This window comes from Typopeltis vanoorti, chromosome 14 (genome assembly GCF_054136105.1).
Source record: "Typopeltis vanoorti isolate ZY-2024b chromosome 14, IOZ_Tvanoo_1.0, whole genome shotgun sequence".
Taxonomy (NCBI): domain Eukaryota; kingdom Metazoa; phylum Arthropoda; class Arachnida; order Uropygi; family Thelyphonidae; genus Typopeltis; species Typopeltis vanoorti.
In genome coordinates, this window is record NC_143562.1 from 55,280,638 (window position 1) to 55,301,341 (window position 20,704).

The 20,704-nt window shown below is 37.0% G+C and overlaps 1 protein-coding gene across 2 annotated transcripts in view; it reads left to right on the forward strand.

Moving 5' to 3' along the window:
- The first annotated feature begins 266 nt into the window (after positions 1-266).
- LOC150099492 (prosaposin-like) overlaps positions 267-20,704 on the forward strand; it is a 149,064-nt gene continuing 128,626 nt past the window's right edge. Inside the window, exons 1-2 of one of the 2 annotated variants that reach the window (XM_090403867.1) lie at positions 267-361; positions 12,377-12,441. In XM_090403867.1, the coding sequence (XP_090259993.1) occupies positions 322-361; positions 12,377-12,441 (105 nt within the window). In that variant the 5' untranslated portion in view covers positions 267-321. The remainder of the gene's footprint in view (positions 362-12,376; positions 12,442-20,704) is intronic. The other variant, XM_090403866.1, reaches the window with a different exon arrangement.

Consider the following 20,704-nt stretch of genomic DNA (forward strand, 5'->3'; position numbering starts at 1 on the left):
TGTGGAAATTCCGTAATTCATCACTGTATTTGCATTTGATAGTCTCTCAAGTGATCGGGGATAAACCATGTACTTCTAAATACTTTCCTTTTAGAAACAACTTCCTTGGACACTTTTATCTAGTCACTGATTGTTTTGTTTGTAGTGTATTTGAGTTTGCAGAGGAAATTCAAGTTCCTTGTCTTTGCCACAAAGAATCCAAGATAATCTAGTGTACTTCCTGATATTTATTAGATAAAACTACTAGACTGATTGCAGGTTATATATAAAAAGAAAAGCGTGTTTTCAGTACATAGTTCCAACAAAAAACTCCGAATCAAAATGAAGTTTCTTCTGCAATTCGCTATGTCTCTACTTTGTGGTGAGTTTTTGTTTCTAATTTTACTTAGGAGACTCTTTGTCTCTGTTTTTCTGTTTGTTATATTGCAACTGAAATATACTGAGAAAATAAGCCACATTTGAAATGAATTTTTTGGGGGGATTATTCCAGTTGACTTAACAATCGGTTGCTTAAGTAAATATTCCATTACATTGTTAAAAGTCTTAAATATCCCATTACGTTAGCGCCTCCCTGAGGTAGTTGGATGAACGATGGGATCACGCGTCTTTCGACCGAAAAAGACTCGTGTTCGATTCTCGTCACGAGAGGAATCTTTATACGAAATCTTTGTATCTTTATATGCACTTTTTCAACTGAAGCTGAGATTGCAAGGTCTCTTGCAATCTCAGCTTCAGTTGAAACTGAGATTGCAAGAGACCTTGCAATCTGAAGAGATTGCAAGGTTGATTTGATTGCAAGGTTGATTTGATCGCAATGCAGAAGAGATTGCAATGCAGATTGCAAACTGAAAGGTCTCTCTCAAAAAGGGAGAGACCTTTTTCATCCTACAAGTCGGCCAGAGAGAGAGAGAGAGAGAGCACATGCAAACATGAGAACAAACGAAAATGCTATTAGTGTGCAGATATTGACAGTGTGTGAATGGAAGATTAGTAGTGTAGACGGTGAGTTGTGTGACGCGAACACTTCTTCGATGAGTCCTTGTAGGTTTTACGTAATAGTAGGAAGAATAGAACTGTATTGCAATTTCCAAGAAATATACATACTCCATTCATTTCGTTCTAAATACGAAACTTTTTTAGGGAAACCTTAATAATGGCCAAGCCATTAAAAAAAAGGGGGGGGGGCAATAAATTGAATGAATTAAAATAGCTTAGCTATTTCCGAGAAAAAAAGACCGGGAAAAAAAAAAAGAAAACACTTTCATCTTTGTATGATGTCGGCTAACTCCATCAGTTGAAAAGTGAATAAAAGGAAAAAAAAAATGGAAATGAAAATTAATTAATTTTACTCATTAGCTTTCATTTGACATTCAGAAACTAATTATGATTGATGACTTCTTAAAATCCTGTACTGCGTACGCACAACCCCCCCCCCCCCCAAAAAAAAAAAGATTTTCAAAAAATATTTTGTATTTTTCTCGCATTTCATTTGTTTTAGGAACGTATCACATTTTGTATCAGTTTTATAATTTGTAACAGTTCGTAAATTTTTTGAACATTTGGCAACCCTGAACTGCACCCACAGCATCTTCATATTAAATTCGATTTTACTGTTCTGAACTCTCATTGACATTCACCTCACATATCAGTTTTTGCTGTTTGGAGTATTTATTTCATATTTTATTAATAATATATCGATTAGTAAATTAATATTGAATATTCTCTAAAAATCTTTTGATCCCCTAATATTTTGATATCAAAATAAAAAGCAAAGCTATTTTGATAATGAAGCGACGGCCTCTATCACAATTAGGGGAAAGAGATCTTTATTTAAGTGAGAGTTATTTCATAAAGGAAGGATTATTCATTTAACATACCTGCGTGCATTTTTTGAAATAAAGATGGCAGTTGGTACAGGACTTGATAGAGTTGAAACGATATATAATTAAAAGTTGAACACGATGGACCGATAACTGAGAATGGGTGAGGAAATACTTAACAGATAGCCTAAAAAATGCGAATAAATCCAATACAAAAAAAAAAAAAATGAATAAAGCAAACTATGAATTTTACAAGATCTAAAAATAAAGAATAAAAGGAGCAAACCTTCCCCCCCCCAACGGCAAAATAAAATCTGTTATACTCGACAAGCTAACTAAATTAGTTTCGTTGTGGCATCTATATTTCTAACTAGTTTATTTATTTATTTATTTTTTAATCAGTCATCAGTCGTATAATTTGGGATCTTCGTATTTATTGCTTGAATTAAAAATTTTAAATAAATAACAATAAAAAATAAATAAAATAAAAATAAATAAAAATGAATAAATAAAAAAACACGAAATAAATAAAATAAAAATAAAACAAAATAAATAAAGAAATAAAATACTATAAAATAAAAAAAAATAAATAAATAAAAATGAGAAGCAATAACAATTATTTCATAAACTGTGCCATATGTATGTGTATTAAATAAAAAAACTGCCCTCGTGTACACAATTTTCAATAGTGTATAAACTAATTTACACACATTATATAGCAGTTTTGATCTTAAGGTTGGAAACATGCATTTTTTAAAACTCTTACGCTGAATTTCACACTTCAAAATAAAAATAATAATAATACGCGATTGAAATATGGTTTAAAATTTATTTTCACGTGTTATGTTTATAGATTCTAATATACATGCTGCTTTCAACAAGATTATGCTGAAGGAAGCGCACGGTGTTCCTTGTCGTTGAATTTCATTCTAGTAGAAGTTTTATCTGTAAGAGTGCCGCACAAATCTTCTGTCAACAATTTGATAGTTATTTGATATCGTAGTTATGGACTTTTACCACTTATCGAAATTACCACTTAAAAAAAAAAGCGTAGCTACGAATTTGTCAAGGGTGTTAAAAACTAACAAAAAATATATGACGCACATTAAGAAATTGTACGCACGTCTTACAGATACACTCACAAGCTAAGACATTATGACCATCCAGTGTGTTTCCGGCCAACCAGCTGCACGGTTGCATGAGAATAATCCACAAACAAAATTGTGAATTATTCTCATGAACATCGCTGGATCCTCTCATCCCCACTGAACACACCTTGAAGTAATTCTTGTTTCTTACTAGGTATTGCCCTACATGTTGGTAACGTTGTCTAATGGATTTGGACTCTTTCAGCAAGACAATGACCGTGTCACAAGACTCGCACTGTACAAGCATGGTTCGAAGAGCACATTCAACCATTCCATATGTTCTTCTGTCTCCCAGATTCACCTGATTTTTATCCCTTGAAACATTTGTGGGATTATGTGGAACGCAGCAACCGCTAATCAACAGTTAAGTACTAGGGCGCTGACTTCCGGGACATTATTCTGTCTAGTTGGTTCCGAATACCTCAGAACACCTTTCGTGGTCTAGTGGAGTCAATGCCAAGATAGGTATTTTGTAGCTTGTTGGCATTTTGTAGCTTGCTGCAAATTAAAAGCAACCTGCATGACCTTCTGATTCAGCGAACAAATTACAGTTTGAAGTGCTCATATTTTATATGATGTGAAATTATCATCTTCAAACATTCCTCGACTGAAATAAAAACTTTACATTCTTTAGAGAGTGTAAACAACTACAACATTACGATTTCTAAAGCGGACAAGGGGAACCACTGTTATCATGGATTTATCTGAATACAATCATATGATTGCATTCCTCTCCAAGATCTTTCTACTTACAAACCTATTACTAGAGATCTCAACAAATCACAAGTACAGAAATTAAATCAGTTGCTTCTTTCGGTTTTCATCAATTCGAGAATTGGTTGCTGAACAGCAATACGTCATAACGTCCTATCCTATGCTCCTCTTTTTTTCTTCATAGCTTTTAGTTCCAGTTAATATTGTTAGGTTGTTTATACAGGAAATTCTTGGTCTTCCTCTTGGAGGTGGGCTTTTTTCTCTCCTATTAATGTGGTTCATCAGTGACTGCTCTTCTTGAACCATGTCTAGAACTTTATCATTAGTCTTTTTTTTTCTATCCAACTAATACTCAACATTCTTCTCCAGCACCAAAGTTCAAATGACTCCAACTTTTTGGTGTCCTGTTTTGTTAAAGTACACTTTTACGTATCCTTGTTGTTTTCGTTTTGCTGAGGGTTGTTTCTATTTAGGCTTCTTGGTACTTGTAGAGACTAACCCTTACAACCATGTAATATTATGCACCATATATATATTTTCATCAGTCTCTTTTTTAGTTGTATGCTTAGTCATTTTAGTAAAACGACTTTTCAATTTACTAAATTTTACTAGAATGAAAATGAAAAGTCATTTTCATTCTAGTAAAAATGTTTCCTCTTCTGTTGTAAAATGCCTTTTTGGCATAGTTTGTTTTTGTTTTTATATCTGATTGGCTTCTTCCGTCTTTCGTGAGGAGACTTCCAAGGTATTTAAAGGAAGTTACTTTGTATTGGGGTTGTTATTTATTTTCATGGAATTCACTTTACTTGTGATTAATAGTTTGATTTTCTTATAATTAATTTTTAGGCTGAACTGTGTGAAATTTTTTTCATCTTCGCCAGGGTGGATTTCAGTTTGTCCTCATTATCTGATAACTACTGTCATCAGCAAATTGTAAACAGTTGATTTTAATCTTATTTATCTTAATTCCTGTTTCTGTTTAGTTCTGTTACTCTATTTATTGTCTCTTCAATATAGAGATTAAACAGTATTGCAGAAAGAGAACATCCTTACACCTATCCTTTTTGTTTTCGTTTTGCTGAGGATTGTTTCTCTTTAGGCTTCTTGGTATACTTGTAGAGATTAAATATGAACCTTCTATCTCTCCAATCCACCCTTATTGTTTTTAAGATTTAAAATATTTGGTTCCAGTCAATATTATCAATGGATTTCTCCAGGTACAGAAAAACTATCGGAGTATTTTTATTCTTCTCAAATCTCCTTTCTATAATTGTTCCAAGATCTATGAGTAGTCTATCTCTTGTCTGTTATTGTTTCCTGAATCCATAGTGGTCATTGCTGATGTATTCTTCAGCCTTGTTTCTTCTTCTTCTTCTTCTTTTTTTTTTTTTGAAACATGTGATATTAAACTTTATTGTTCGATGATTTTCATTATTTATTTTAAGGATGAGAATAACAGAGCATTTTGTAAAGTCTTTGGGAATAGGTATGACATATTTCCTGAGTTAAGAGTTATATTTCCTGAATATTTGATTAATTCTGAAGGAATGTTTATTACCGTCTTTTCCTTCCCCGATGACTGCATTCCAATCTCCCACGACAATAAGACTGCACTTTTGGCGAGTTTCATCCAATACTCACTATTTGAATATGCTCCTTCATCATCATTATTACCATATTCACTGTTGGGCATGCACGCTTGTATTATTATCATTATATTTGTTGGTTTTGCTTCAAGTTTTACCATTATCAGTCTGCTGCTGTATTTTACTGAGTTAATTACTCTTCTTCCCCATTCCTTACCGAGGACTCTTGTCACAAAATCAGTTACTAGGTAACAAATTCGTTGGATGCGGACACCGTCAAGAAGTTAAATGATTTTAACTTCATTTTTGGTCGCGCCCCGCTAAACGGAAATCATTTTAGCCGAGCGCGACCAACATTTTTTTTTTTTTTAAATTAAATGTAGTAGAAAATATCAGAGTGTATCTTATAGACTTCGTAGCTTTTTAACACTTCACTCCTGGAGGTAACATATCCCGCGTTTCTTTTTAAGAGGGAATTCGCGTGACGGTATATTGTGTTCTTTCTGCGTTGACGGCACATGTTTTCAAAGTTTTAAATATGTACTGCACGCTAGTTTGAATGTCATAGATTAAATTTTAATTGTAAAATATTATTATCTTAATTATATAATATATAGTGCCTGTGGGAGGGAAATTGTTTATCCTGATGGAGAGTTGACTGTTTTCCATTTCAGATGTCTTCAATTACATTAATTCATGCTACATATAGTGCATTGGCTTTAACTGTGTCCTCGCCGTATTTAGTGGCATAATAAAGCTGCTTGTTTTTCTTTCATTTGCAGTATGTATGGCGTCTGTTGGGAAGGGAATATTTATATTTCCTATATGTATGTTTTTCATTTCTCTCCGATGCAGAAAGCTTATCCTGCAGGCAGTGTAATACCAGAGCAACTCGTAGCTAAGGTGGAGTAAGATACATGCACATCGTCGCATTCCCAAAATCTATTTAATGTAGTACTGTTTAGTATTATCTCCAAGCCATGGAGTCCAAATATTTGATAAGAAAGAGGATAAAATTTTCGCTTCTCTGCCTTTTGGCGGAGAAGCAACTGATTTCCAGAGTGCAATATTTGTTCTTATCTGCTTATTATTTGATAAAGGCCACAGGTAACTTAGTGAAAAGGTGGAGAGCAAAGCGCCCTTCAGTTCTAAATATTAACACTTGGGCGGTCGCATCTGATCTAACAGATACCTGCAAAATATTTAATATAAATATTCTTACACAATTCAGTGTATAGCTTGGAGGTCATGAGTAGCTGTGCATTCATATGTTACGAGTGATATTCCGCACTTTTTTTTTTTTTGCTGTCAGTTTGGTTTAACACATGTTATGTAAAAGTTTATGATCTTTGACAGTAAATGTTATCAGAGAGATACCGCGACCTCCGATGCCAGCAGTGGCGCACCCAGAGGGGGGGGGGGGGAGGCAAGGGGCCCGGGTACCCCCAAAGAAAAAGGAAAAAAACACTAGAAAAATTTCCAAAAATCTTTTCCTAATGAATAAAATTCATTTTTTTTTATGTTGTGTCGTGTCTTCTATTTCTATACTACTTATGAATTAGCAATCATTGCAGATGCTCAGTCATAGTCATACGACTGTACGATGCGCAGTGTGTATTCTCAAATCGTCTACTCAACTCTCCCCTCCTCCCCAAGATTAAATCCTGAGTGCGCTACTGGATTCAGTATACTATGGTTTAGTTGTTGTTTTTTATTCTTTGTTCAATAATTTCTAGATTGTAACTGAAAATAAATAAATCACCATGTTTTACTGAAATAGAGAGCCAAAGGCTTATTTTTATCATACATATCCTCTGTGTGCTTTACATTTATGGAAAATACTGACGACAGTGCTCTAGAGCTTGCTCCATCTTTACTACGAGTTGCCCATAAAGGCACTGCTTACATCCGCCGAAACTTTTAGTTTCTATATTTTCGGCACGAAACTCTTGTAGTTTCTATATTCGGCTATGAAATAATGTTGGAATTAATATTTATCATAAATGTCCTCTAGGAGATGTTCGTTACGTTTATGGAAAATACTGACGACAGTGCTCTGGAGCTTGCTTCACCTTTACTACGAGTTGCCCATAAGTTGCACTACTTATGCTTGTATCCGCTGAAACTTTTAGTATATATATATATTCGGCACGAAACTCTTGTAGTTTCTATATTCCGCTATGAAATAATGTTGGATTCAATATTCACTTAATTTGTACCATCATGTATTATATTTGCAGTGTTTGTTCTTTATTATTATTATTATTATTATTATTTTTTTTTTTTTTTTTTTTTGCATTTTAGCACATACTAGTAATGAATGTTATCTCTCAGATATACAGCGTCCTACGCTGCAAAATTACCGCCGCAACCTCCCGAATGTAAAGAACTGAGTTCTGGAGGGTGGTGAAGTGCTTAGGGCTTGCTCCACAGACACCGCCCTTGTTGCCTTTATTTGATGCTCCAACTGTTCTCGTAATTCTGATGATTATACTGACCTTTTTGATTATCTGTTTCTGAACGTTGATTATATACAGTCTAATCATCCAAATGGTGAGACACAGTGGCGCACTCAGGATTTGATCTTGGAGGGGGCCGAGCACTCAAGATTTAATCTTGGGGGGGGGGGGGAATCAAGTTGCGTATACGATTTGAGAATACACACTAAGCATTGTATACGAGCTATGACTGAGCATCTGCAGCGATCGCCAATACATGATACCCGTGATCTCCTGTGTCCCGACTCGGGCAAACGAAGTAGCTCCCGAGCACTACTTCGTTCGCCTTGCGTTCACAGCGCCCAGGATTCTCGAGCGCTATAGGGTATTTCCACCTTATGTGACCGCTAATTCATAAGGAGCATATAACGAACATAGAAATAGAAGACACGACCCAACATAAATAAAAAAAAAAAAAAAAAAAAATTGAATGAGAAAAAGATTTTTGGAAATTTTTCTGGTGTTTGTTTTTCTTTTTCTTTTGGGGGGTGCCAAGGCCCCTTGGCCCCCTCCCTGGGTGCGCCAATGGTGAGACAGTCTTCTTTAGATGGTGATTTGGATTTAATACTGATGCAAACACAGAGTGATAAGAAAATAACTATTTATTAACTTAAAAGCTAATATTTCGCTGGTATTATATCCAACATCTACAGAGCACACAAAGTTTGTTACAAATGCGAGACAACCACAATTCGGTGTAACAGTGAGGCTACTATAAGTAATTGCAGCGTGCAACACAAGTCCTAATACGGCGCCAAAAAAAAAAAAAAAACAGTAGTCCAAAGTTTTGAAAAAAAAAATAGTAGCCCAAAGTTTTGAAAAAAATAAAATTAAAATAAATAAATATTAATTTCGTCTTAGGATGACTGTCTCCCCAAACTTTGGTAGATTTATACAGCCATACTTGTTAAGATTTGGAGTATGTTTTAAGGCATGGTCTGCCAGACCCGACTTGCCATAGCAAAAGTCGAGTCTGGCAAAGATATCGGAAATAACTGAAATAAAAACATGTAATAATAAAAAATAATAATTTGTGAGTTCAACAAATCTTCATCATCGGCCTGTAGAGTGAGATAGGCTGAGAGTCAGCAGATAGTAGGAGAGGAAATAAAGATAGAGTGCATAGTGGTAGAGTAGGTTAAAGAGGCCTCAGTTGACCTGTTTTAGCTGTTTGCCCCTCAGGGGCGTTTCTAAAACGATCGTTGATTTTTCACTTTACAAAAAGGAAAAATCCTGAAAAGGAAAACGTAACAAAACAAACAAAAAAAAAGTACAGAGAAAAGCAAAATTTGAAAGATAAACTTAGAGGTGGAGGAAGGATCTGGCCCAAGTGATGCAGCTCACAAGGAACTGCACCGCCTCGCTGTAAGCCTTTGCCGCTCGGGTTCTCAGGTCCTCCCCCACCTGTGATAGCTGAAACCGGTGAAGCTGTGTACAAAAACCCCACAAGGTGGTTACTGTGTCTTTCTTTTGTTGTGGGCAGTTATTATTCTTTTGGCCACCTCACTTTCCTTGGCCATGTCTAGTTTGCAGAAAGCTATGAAGAACGCCGAAGCTGCCTCCTCGTCTAAATCCTGGGCTACTTCTACTTGCTCAGGAGTGATTTTGCTAATGTCATCAATGAAGATGTCACCCCATTTTGCACTGACGATGTCAGATCCATGTTTCCCTGTGAGGAGGAGTTCAGGTTCTCCTATTTTTTTCATTGCTTCTTTGAATTTTTCTGCAACCCCGGAATATTTCTAATGAGATGGCTTAGAGTCTCCCCTGCTTTTGCGTGAGGGACTTCTGGGTGGGCGGTCTCAGATACTTTTGCTGTTTTGGGCATTACCAACTCTTCTTCCTGTAGGCTTAATGGCCGTTTGGAGGTGTTGGTGTTCACCTCCATTTTTCCTTCTTCCTTATCTATATCTGTATTAGTATTGATGGTTTCAATAACGACTGTTTCTTCTTGTTGGATTTTACTGCTTGTGGAAGTTTTTTCCCCCCTTACAGTTTTTCTTAGACGTGGAGGTATGGTTTTCTGTTATATCAGGAGCAGCCTCGAAAGGAGGAGAAGCTTCCTGTGCTGGGTCATTTTCATTGCTTGGTGCAGTTGCAGGTGTGATTGCACCACCCATCCTCTCAGCAAGGGTTCTGGATGGGCATGTGTCCACTTTGTGGTCAATGACCCCACATTTCAGGCAAACTGACTCACATTTTTCTTGGTTGTGGCCTGCTTTGAGGCAGTTTTTACATTTCACTCTAGGACAGTCAGCCCCAAGGTGAGTGAAGGCACCACATCTAAAACATTGTTTTTTTACACCAGGGTAGTTTATCATTACTCTGGCAGATCCAATAATAATAAAGTTGGGAACGGGCGTTTTCATCTCGAGGAAGATGTGGGCTTCGCTCGACTTCCATTTGGGGTTTTCTGCGTCATTTAGGACTTCCACCTTGTGTACAACGCCCCATTTCCCGAATATTTCATGGATAATCTTTACATCGGTTTCAATATATTCTAAAGGGAATCTGGTGATTCTAAGTAGTTTGGTAATGCTCCCTACCAAAAATGGGACTATTGTTTTTCCATTACATTCGAATCCTCCAAGTAGTTTGTCTCTTGTTTGTTCACTCCTTACTACTACTTGGAAGCGGCCACCACCAAAGGGAGTAAAACCAAAAATCTGGTCAGCGCCGATGCTTTCGATGAGGGCTTTAGCCAAACATTGAGGTTGCAGGTCGGCTTCAACTTCGATTCCAAGGGTCCGTGTACGCGGCAAAGCCATAGCTGGTGAGGGGGGGGGGGTGCCTAGGCTATTCCCATCACCAAGTATTTTATTCTTGCCCCAGTCCAGGGTTTATTCTGTATCTGCTGCTGTAGTTTATTATCAAGTGCCTCTATGAGACGCTTTGTCGATAATAACTGAGCTAACAGATACTACAATTTGCACTTAGCTAAACAATTTGCTATACTACACACCTGATCTTAGCCAAAAGACTGAGAAGTGAACTCGCTAACCATACTACAGAAATGATCCTGTGAAGTATGATCTTCATGTAATACTTGCTGATGAAATTAGCAACAGTGGAGAGAATGACAGTTGGAAAAGATTCATGGAAAGATGTTACATTAAGTATGCATGTGTAGGATGTGTGCACAGGAGAGGACAACTTTCTTTTGCTCTGTAGCATCATTAGACTGGGCAAATTGAAAGAAGGGATTGAATTGGATTGTATGTTCCATGTAGTTTCGAAATTAGAGGGTAGTGGATGCTTGTTTGGAAAACAGAAACAGAAACAAGACAATGGATGTAGCCCAGCCACAAATTTCTCATGAAATGAGTAACACTTAAGGAAAAGTTACAGTCACCCATATCGGGTGCCACTCACAAAGAACATTAATAACATTGACTTCAAAGCTCTCTGCACAACGATAATCCTTTCTATCTTAACCCTTTCCATCCACTTCTTTTCTTTTTTTTTTCTTTTTTTTAAATTAAGCACACTCTCTTCCCTATAATCACCAAACTAGAGGTGACAACCGTTACATTACTTGTGAAGAGTGAGCGAAAGGAAATTGTTCTTACCTTCCACCTGCACACACTCCTATTCTATAATCCCTGGAGTTGCCCGTAATAATAATAATAATAATAATAATAATAAAAATCTAATGTCTTGCCATGTGTTAGGACTTGAATCTATGAGATAATAGCTATTGATAACCTCTGAATAATATATTTTGTTGTTGAGGTTATAGCCTTTTGGCTGTTTAGGGGCAGCTATATATGCCATCATCTAGGGAAATGACTATGAACAAGGTGGTTTCCCATTGCCTTCCTTACCGTACTATATCCTATGACTGTAGCCTATGTGTTCATGGGGCTGGTTTGCCTGCTTTTGGGATGAAAAACCCCAGATAAACTGTGAGGAAAATCCTGCTGCCCATATCCAAGACCAGTTAACTTGGCTATGGCTGAGGAAGATCCTTAAGTTCCTCGTGTCATTAACAGGAATCGAACCTAGGACACTTCTTCCCCAAGCATATGGTTGCGAAGTGCATATCCACTCGGTTAACTGCACAGACAATATATTTGGTACATTTTTTTATTAATTTAAATATTTTTCAGTGATGTGAAAAGTACATATGCCAAAAATGATTCATTTTTATGATTATCTCTCTCTCTCTCTCTCTCTGATCATTTTCACATTTTTTCATTGTCATTTGCTTCAGTTTAATATCTTCAAAGTTATATATCAGTTTATAAACACGGCTGGTGATGGTGATCTTCTTTTAAGATATATGTTCAGTACTGCCTGTGATTTCATTTATAGATTCCCATTCGTTTGAACTGTCATCCATAAACAGTCTTGGCTGACTGGTTTCCTGGTCATTGAAATACAGTATACACAGAAAAAGGCATAAAACAAAAACAATAATCAGAGAGCAGACTGAATCCTGGAGGGCTGGGAAAACTGTTTAGTTTGTGCATTGCATATTTTGCCAATGTCATGTACTGCTCTTGTCACTTGTATGCCATAAAATTTTTGGAGTTTTAGTTTTTCAGTTCAATGTAACTTGTATTGAAATTTTTAATTTTATACAGTCCATTTTCAAACTTTATTTGCAGCATATTTAGCAGTTTGTCTGCCTCAAAAGAAATCTGATTCTCTGTTATCACCAAAGCATACTGTGGTAAGTAAATTCTTCTTATCTTGAAATATTTATTTATGATTTCAATACATTTAGATAGACTGCTTGATGACAATTTGGCATAAAACTGAGAGAACTGGGGATGGATAATAAATTAATCAGATGGATAAGGAATTGGTTGTTTGAATGGCACCAACATGTTGTATTAGAGGAGTGTCCCACAAAAGGATGGTAACAGTGTAGGTATATGGGGGATTTGAGCAGACTTGATGTTAATAAGGCTGTAGGACTTGATAATATATCACTACATTTTTAAGGAATGTGCCAGGGAGTTGGCATCTGCCTTGACGTATTTTTTAATATGAGTCTTGCACTGGATTGAATTCCAAAGGAGGGCAAGTTGTGCTGCTTCATAAGGGAAGGTGATAGAACTCAGAACTTTTGCCCAGATTTGGTCACTGGATTTTCAGAAGAATGAAGAGATGTTGGAAAGGGTCCAAAGGTGACTGACTAAGGTAGTTTCTGACCTCTGGAATGTCGAGTATGAGGAAAGATTGAGAGGATGTAATTTGCAGAGTCTGGTGGACAGGAGGAAGAGGGGCGATATGATAGAGAGACCTACAAGTTGGTAAGGGGTTGTTATAGGATCAATGGTGGAGAAGTTCTACAGAGACTAGTGGGAGATCGAGAGAACCAGAGGTCATCCCTGGAAACTGTATAAAGAGGGTGTGAGTAGGGGAGTGAGAGGCAGGTTTTTTTCATGCAGAGTTGTGAATGATTGGAATGCCTTGCCTGAGAGTGTGGTATCTGCAAGGAGTTTGAGTGTGTTTAAGACATGGTATGATGAGATGTGTGTGTGTGATAAAAGGACCTCCCAGATGAGTCTTTGACTCCATGAGGGCTTGGGTAATAATAATAATAATAATAATAATAATATAACTCAAGCATCAAATTATAGACCTATCTCTGTGTCAGATGTTGTGGTTAAGGTGTTGGAGAGGCTGGTGTGAACCAGAATCCAGAATTGGGTTAACTACAATGGTATTAGCTTTGATGGACAGCGTGGATTTGCTAAAAAGAGGTTATGTTTTAGTAATCTACTTATTACAGTAAGGTGATGGCTTCATTGGACAGAGCAGAAGGATATATAGTAATATACTTTTGCAAAGATTTTAGATTTTGCAAAGCCTTTTGAGAGAAACTTTTTCAACTCACCACATGATAAGATGATAGTCAAACTAGAGGAGTGGATGAGGTTTGGGTATTAGATTAGTGCATTGGATTGGAGACTGGGGTGGGCTATCTCAGGGGTGGCCAACTCTGCATCCTTTTGGAGCCAAAATAATTCCAGTAAGACTTAGAAGAGCCAAAACTTTGATTGATGGTAAGGGAGTAAGTGATTGTGTGCATGGTGGGGATGAAAAAGCTATGCCAGCCTGCCACAACACGTTAGTTACACTTCTGGTGCTCATCTATCGGTATCATTCAACATAGACATTGACAATGCTTGTTAACATTGATCTCCTTTTTAAGTGCTTAGAAATTCTACATAAAAAAACATAAATATGAAGAGGAACACAGAAGTTTTAGGCCAGAATGGGAAGAGGAGTTCTTTTTTTGAAATGACAAAGTAAACCAGTATAAATTGGTTTACTTTGTTTAAGAAAGTAAACCACCTCTGTGAAGCACTGTATTCAACTCTTAAATTCATTAAATCTAAATATAGATCTGTTTTAAATGATGAACATTTGTATGAGCTTGTAAGAACTGCTTTGACTAATTACACACCTAATTTTAAGGAGCTTACTAAGAAAATGGTTACAGGGAAGGCCGCTACTAGTAAATAAGTAACTGAAATTATTGTGTTTCGACTTTAAAATTATTCTAATGTTCAAAGTAAACTTCATTTAATGTGTTTTGAGTTAAACTTTTTATTGCAGTAATTTTTATCTTGTTCCTCTTTTTTGTTGTCTCTTCTCTTTTTGTTTATTTTTTCCTGGTAGAGCATAAAGAGCCACATGACGCATGGATGTGAGCCACATGCAGCTTGAGAGCCACATTACGGCCACCCCTGGGCTATCTGATAAGTATCAGCAAGTTGTATATGGGAGGAGCAATATCCCAGAAGAGGAAAGTCACAAATGGTGTGCTTCAGAGATCTGATTTATGGCCACTGCTGTTTAATCTGTATATTAATGATATTGGCAAAGATTTGGATGAGGATATTCAGTTGTTTGCGATTGATGATGCAAAGTTGGGATGAGCTATGAAGAGTAGAAAAGATGTTGTGGCCTTACAAGAAGACTTGAATAAATTGAGTGAATGAGCACAGAAATGGGGATGGCAATTCAATGTTGCAAAATGTAAGGTTTTAAAATTTGGGAAACAAAAATAGGATGTAGAATTTATGCTTGGTGGAGATATATTGTTGGAAGCAGAGAAAATATGAGATTTTTGTGTGATAGTGGATAAAGATCTAAAATTTACAAAACACATTGCCAAAATTGGGAGGACAACACAACACACAATGAATTCTGGGAATGATGCAGAGGATACTGACTTATAGAAGTAAGGAGATGCTTGTTCCATTGTAAAAGGCTCTGATTAGGCCACACATGGACTACTGTACACAGATTTGGTCACCCGGTTTTCAAAAGGACAAAGAGATGTTGGAAAGGGTCCAGAGGTGACTAACTAAGGTAGTTTCTGATCTCTGGAATGTCAAATGTGAGGAAAGGTTGAGAAGGTGCAATTTACATAGACTAGTGAAAGAGGGATGATATGATAGAGCCCTACAAGTTAATAAGGGGTTTTATAAGATCAATGTTAAAGAAGTTTTACAGAAAACAGTGTGAGATTAGGAGAGAACCAGAGGTCATCTCTGGAAGCTGTATAAGAAGGGTGTGAACAGGGGAGTGAGAAGCAGGTTCTTTGCATGCAGAGTCATGGATAATTGGAATGGCTTGCCTGAGAGGGTGGTGTCTGCAGAGAATTTGAGTGTGTTTAAGGTGCAGTATGATGAGCTGTGACAAAAGGACCCCCTGAATGATCCTTTGACTCCATGGGGGGTCTTAGGGTAATATCAATAATAATATTTTATCTGGATTAACAGAGGATATTTAGTTGCTTACTGATAATGCAAAGTTAGGGAGGGTTACAAGGAATGATGCAGATGTCAAGTCCTTGCAGAGATTTAAATCGACTTTTAGCTTGAATGGATGAGGGAGATTACAGTTGTAATAATAATGAGTGTAAAATGTTGTGTTTGTGATTGCAGTGGTGTAGTGCCATGTACTGTATTAGTGGAACTATTATTATTATTATTAATTAGACAAGGAGATCTCATGGAAGACAAAAGACTCATCATGGGAGACCCATACTACCCATTATTCACACTTTCCACACCACATGGACTAGGTTCTCCAAGTAAAGAACACAACTTCCAAGTGTGATCTCTTGTTCCTCCCTACTCCTCATGTATGGAAAACATTCTTTTGTGTCAATCTTACAGAGGATCCCTTTAGTAACTTATAAGTTTCTATTATATCCCCTCTCCTCAGCCTATTAGCTAAACTCTGCAACTACACTTTCAATCTGTTCTCATAGGGAGCACTAGCCTGTCACTAGCTTGGTCTTTTCCCACTGAATCCTCTCCATAACTTCCTGACTCTGGTGCACAGTGGTCAACATGTGGCCAAATCATAACCTTATGAAGATGGATAATAACCTCCCTATCTTTACTTGTTAATGTGTTCTTCAACATTTAAGTAATTCTCTGAGCTATTTTGCTAACTCTTGCAACATGTTCTCTAAATTTCAAATCTTTATCCACCATCACCCCCCAGATCCATAACCTCATCAATGTCCATCAATATGATACAACGTATGTCTTTTCATCTTGAAATGCATTACCTTACATTTTGCAACATTAAATTGACAACCGTTGTCCTTTGTCCACACTGATAATTTATTTAAATCATCCTGCAAGATATCCACATCACCTTTATCAACTATTGCCCTCCCCACTTTTACATCACTGGCAAAAGAGCTGAATACCATATTATCCCCAAATCTTCCACTATATCATTAATGTACAAATTAAAGAGGTATTACTAATACCCTGGGGCACTCCACTAGTCATCCTCATTTACCTTCATTCCACTCCACCATACACCATCCTCTGATATCTGTCTGTCAGCCACTCCTATCCTTACCACCAGCCTATTTCCATTTGCTCCAACTTTTGAAATAGTTTTTTCATGCAGTATTCTGTCAAATGCCTTTGCAAAGTCCAACACTATCATAGTGTAGCATTTCATTTATTCAGTTCTGCTGTCACCTTATTATAAAATGTGAATAAATTACTGAGGTAGGACCTATCTTTTACAAAGCCATGCTGCCTCCTATCCACCCATTCCTGAACTTTACTCTTAATTAACTTTTCCAATAATTTAAACACCACTCCAAATATACTAATTGGTCTGTAATTTGCTACTTCTGCCTTGGAGCCACTTTTATGTAATGGAACTATCTTAACATCTTTCCACTCCCTTGGAACCTTGCCAGAGCTGAGACTTGGATTAAACAACTTCATCAGAGGCACTGTCAGTTCACTTGACACACCATCCAAGTCCATTGCTGTATTCACATTCATATTTTTCAATATATTGAATACCTCCAGTTCATCTACCTCATTTCTCACATCAGTCTCTATCATATCAATAATTGCAAAGTCACCAACTGGATGATATACCCTTTCACAGTGATCACTTAATAACTGAACTATTTTTTCTGTTTCTGTCACTTTCCTACCATTAGCACTGAGTAAAGTGCTAATGGTAGGAAACTTTCTCTCTAACTTTCTCTCAAAATCTACTTTAGCCTTCCTTACCATACTAGTTACCTTTCTTGCTTATGATTTATATTGCTCATGACCATGCTGATCACCTTTTTGTTTATATTTCTTCCATAATGTTTTCTTTTTTTTTTTGCAGCTCCTGCTTTTAATCCCTATTCAGTTCATTCTCCTGACCCTGATTATGTAGTCTGATACTGCCTCATCAAACAATCCCTGATCACTTTTATTAGTATTATGATTATTTTATGACAATTCCAGGGAGTCTAAAGACTCATCGAGGGAGGGCACCTGCTCTACAAATCTGTCTCCACCACTTAATCCACCAAATGTCTGCAACTTCACTAATGCCATCTACCGCCGACCACCACCACCATCACCACTTAGTATTTTCATGGACAATCACAAACATCCATGCCCACGGCAGGATTTGAACATGCAGCCTTTTGACTGGAGAGCAGATATGCTAACCACTCGGCCAGCCAGGCTGGCAAACCCTTTATAAACCCTTTCTTATTTGAAAATTCCAAACGTTGAGCCTTCCAGAACAAGACTACATGGTCAGTTTCCCTGATTGGAGGCAGCATTGCTACCTTAGTTATAGATAGGCCTTCTGATGCTGTTACCAGATCCAACACTCTCAAACCCCTGGTCCCTTCCATCACATGCTTTTTCAAGTAATTATTCCTTAGTAACTATATAATTTCCATTTTGCTATGTGTCCTTTCCTACTTCTAATCTTTATCACCATAGTTGAAGTCTGCTAATCTGCTGATGCATGTCGTCCACATTTTTTTCTGGATCCCCAGGATTATAGCAGCAACCAACAATATATTTTTTCCTATTGGCTTCTATCTGACACCAGACACTCAAATGAACCCTTTCCCTCAGATCTACATTCTTCCTTAACTTCTATTTTTGTTGGTTCTGCTATCATTAATAATACTCCTCCTTCTCCTGCCCCATTTCCTCTCTCTTCTCTGAAAATACAATATCCATTACATTCTATCCCTGTAATTATATCAACCACGTCTTGCTGATGCAAATAATTTTTAGCCAAGTTTAGCTGACCAATGTCAACCCCCCCCTCCTTTCTTTCTGTTGCTTTGGGCATTTTATACGTGCATTTCAACATGCCCTTGGGCCCCATAGTTATCCTTACATAATTTCATTACCTGCCCAATCAAATTTGAAACCTGGGAAACTGCACCCAGCTCCTCACAGTCATTCCTGCACTCACAGTCATTTGTCCCACAGGTGGCTAGCCACATGCTTGATTTCTTCTCTCTTCTCTAATATCTCTAGTTTTGCATTCAACTCTCATTGAACAACACTTTCTCCAAGCATCTAACTCCAAAACCATTTAAGTGCAGCCCACCAGGCATATATAGGTCCTTATGTCCATCAAATTCACTCCACACACATATAAACTGCACACTATTCCTCCTGCACAATCTTCTCATTGACTCATTGGCAATCATGGCCCTTCTCAATTCTACCCCATCTTACCAAGTCATGAGACTCACAATTTTTACTTTCGTACTTTTCATTTTTGTTTCTTCCAACAACATCTCACTTTTAAATCATTTGCCTGCCAAAACAATTAACTCGTTCACTTCTTTCTTCTGCAAACTTACAGCTTCACCAGGGCTGGCTGGAGGTTTTGTGCGGCCTCAGGAAAAAGTTATCAGTGGAGGTCCATCGTATTTGCTGGTGCGAGGCCTCTTGTATTTGCCAGTGCATTCTATCATTGCTAGTACTGGGTACCAGTAGTGATAAAAGGACAAAGAATCAATATAAATTTAATTAAAATATTTCCCATATCAATATATCTCTGAAACATCAAAAATTCTATTTTCAAATTTTCTTAGAAATTTGAAAGTGCAAGGCCCTCTGAGCACAGGCCTCAGTCTGAGACCTAAAAATCCAACGTCCAAGCCAGCCCTGAGCTTCACTAACATCCTTTATCTTTGCACATGGGAAATATGCTTTTGTCACTTTTTCTGGTGATGAAAAGTATACTTCTTATCATTAAGAAGTATACCTCTGTAGATTTTTTTAGATTTAAGTATACTTCTTACCATTGAATCTCCATACAATACTTTCTGTTTTCTCCCAGTTTCTTGCACTTTTATGCTTTTTCCATTCACCTTTTCTTTCTTTCTTTCTTTCTCCCTCCTGGTGTACTACATGCCAATCATTTCTCCAATCACTCAAGCTCACATATTACCCTGTGAAGGAGTTCACATAAGCATGCTATTTCTTTCCATACTGGCATCTCATCATTCACTTTATTACTTTCGAACTTCCTTCAAACTCTCATTTGTATTTTGTACAGCTTCTGATACATTCTTAACAGCACTTCCACAATTCTACCTTATATCCTTAATATCAGTCACTTCATTCTTCCACTTCCAACATAACTCATGTTTCTTGCATTTGCTCACAAAGCATTCCATTTACTCTCAGCAATGAGTATGCTCTCAGAAGTGGATGAGATTTGAAATCTGGGAATGATGGTTGACAAAGGCCTAAACTTTAAAGAGCACATTGCAAAGAAGTGGCATTAAGACTACATTGCCTGTAATAAAGAAGACGAGATATGGAGAATAAAGGCAATATAAAGACATTGAAATGTTGGTTATGGGGAGATACTTAAGAAATGGAAATTTTTGCAAACTTTAGAGGATGGACAGTAAAGTAGGAATATGAAAGAGATAGGTGATGGAAGAGATACAGAAGAGATTATACATAGAGAGGATAAAAAGTTATGGTGAAGAAGGGAGTAAGGGGCTAGATTTGCCATATAGAAAGTGGTGCATGAGTGTGTTGTGATAGCTAGTTTGAATAGGTCTAGGGTTTGATATGATAAATATGTTGCTGATTTAGTGAGACCTTGCATCATTCATGAAGAAGTGAGTAAGGGACTACATTTTCTACATGGAAAGTGGTGTGTGAGTGTGTTGTGATAGTTAGTTTGGATAGGCCTAAGGCTTGTTATGATAGATATGTTGCTGATTTAGTGAGATCTCATATAAAGAATCTGTTGCTTCTGTGCAATTTGTTAATGCATGATTTACCATTCACCAATGGTCTCCAGTCACAGTAATAAGTTGGTGAGAAGAGCCTACAGTCACTTCATAGAAGATTTTTTCATGGGATATACAGGGTGTTCGGGATAAATTTGACATATTTATAATTAATTATATTTTTCCGTAAGTTACATGTATTAACACACACTTCTCTTCATTTAAAAGTTTGGACCCTTCTTCATTCATATACAAGATGTCAGAAAGGATGGATAGCTGGAACCCACCTGAATCATGGAAGAGAATAACTTGTATCATGATGATTCGTGCCCGCCATCAAAATAAGGATATTACGACTGCTGCCCAATGCTCCCTGAATACAGTAAAAACAATCAGGCATGAACTAGAGACTTGCAATGGT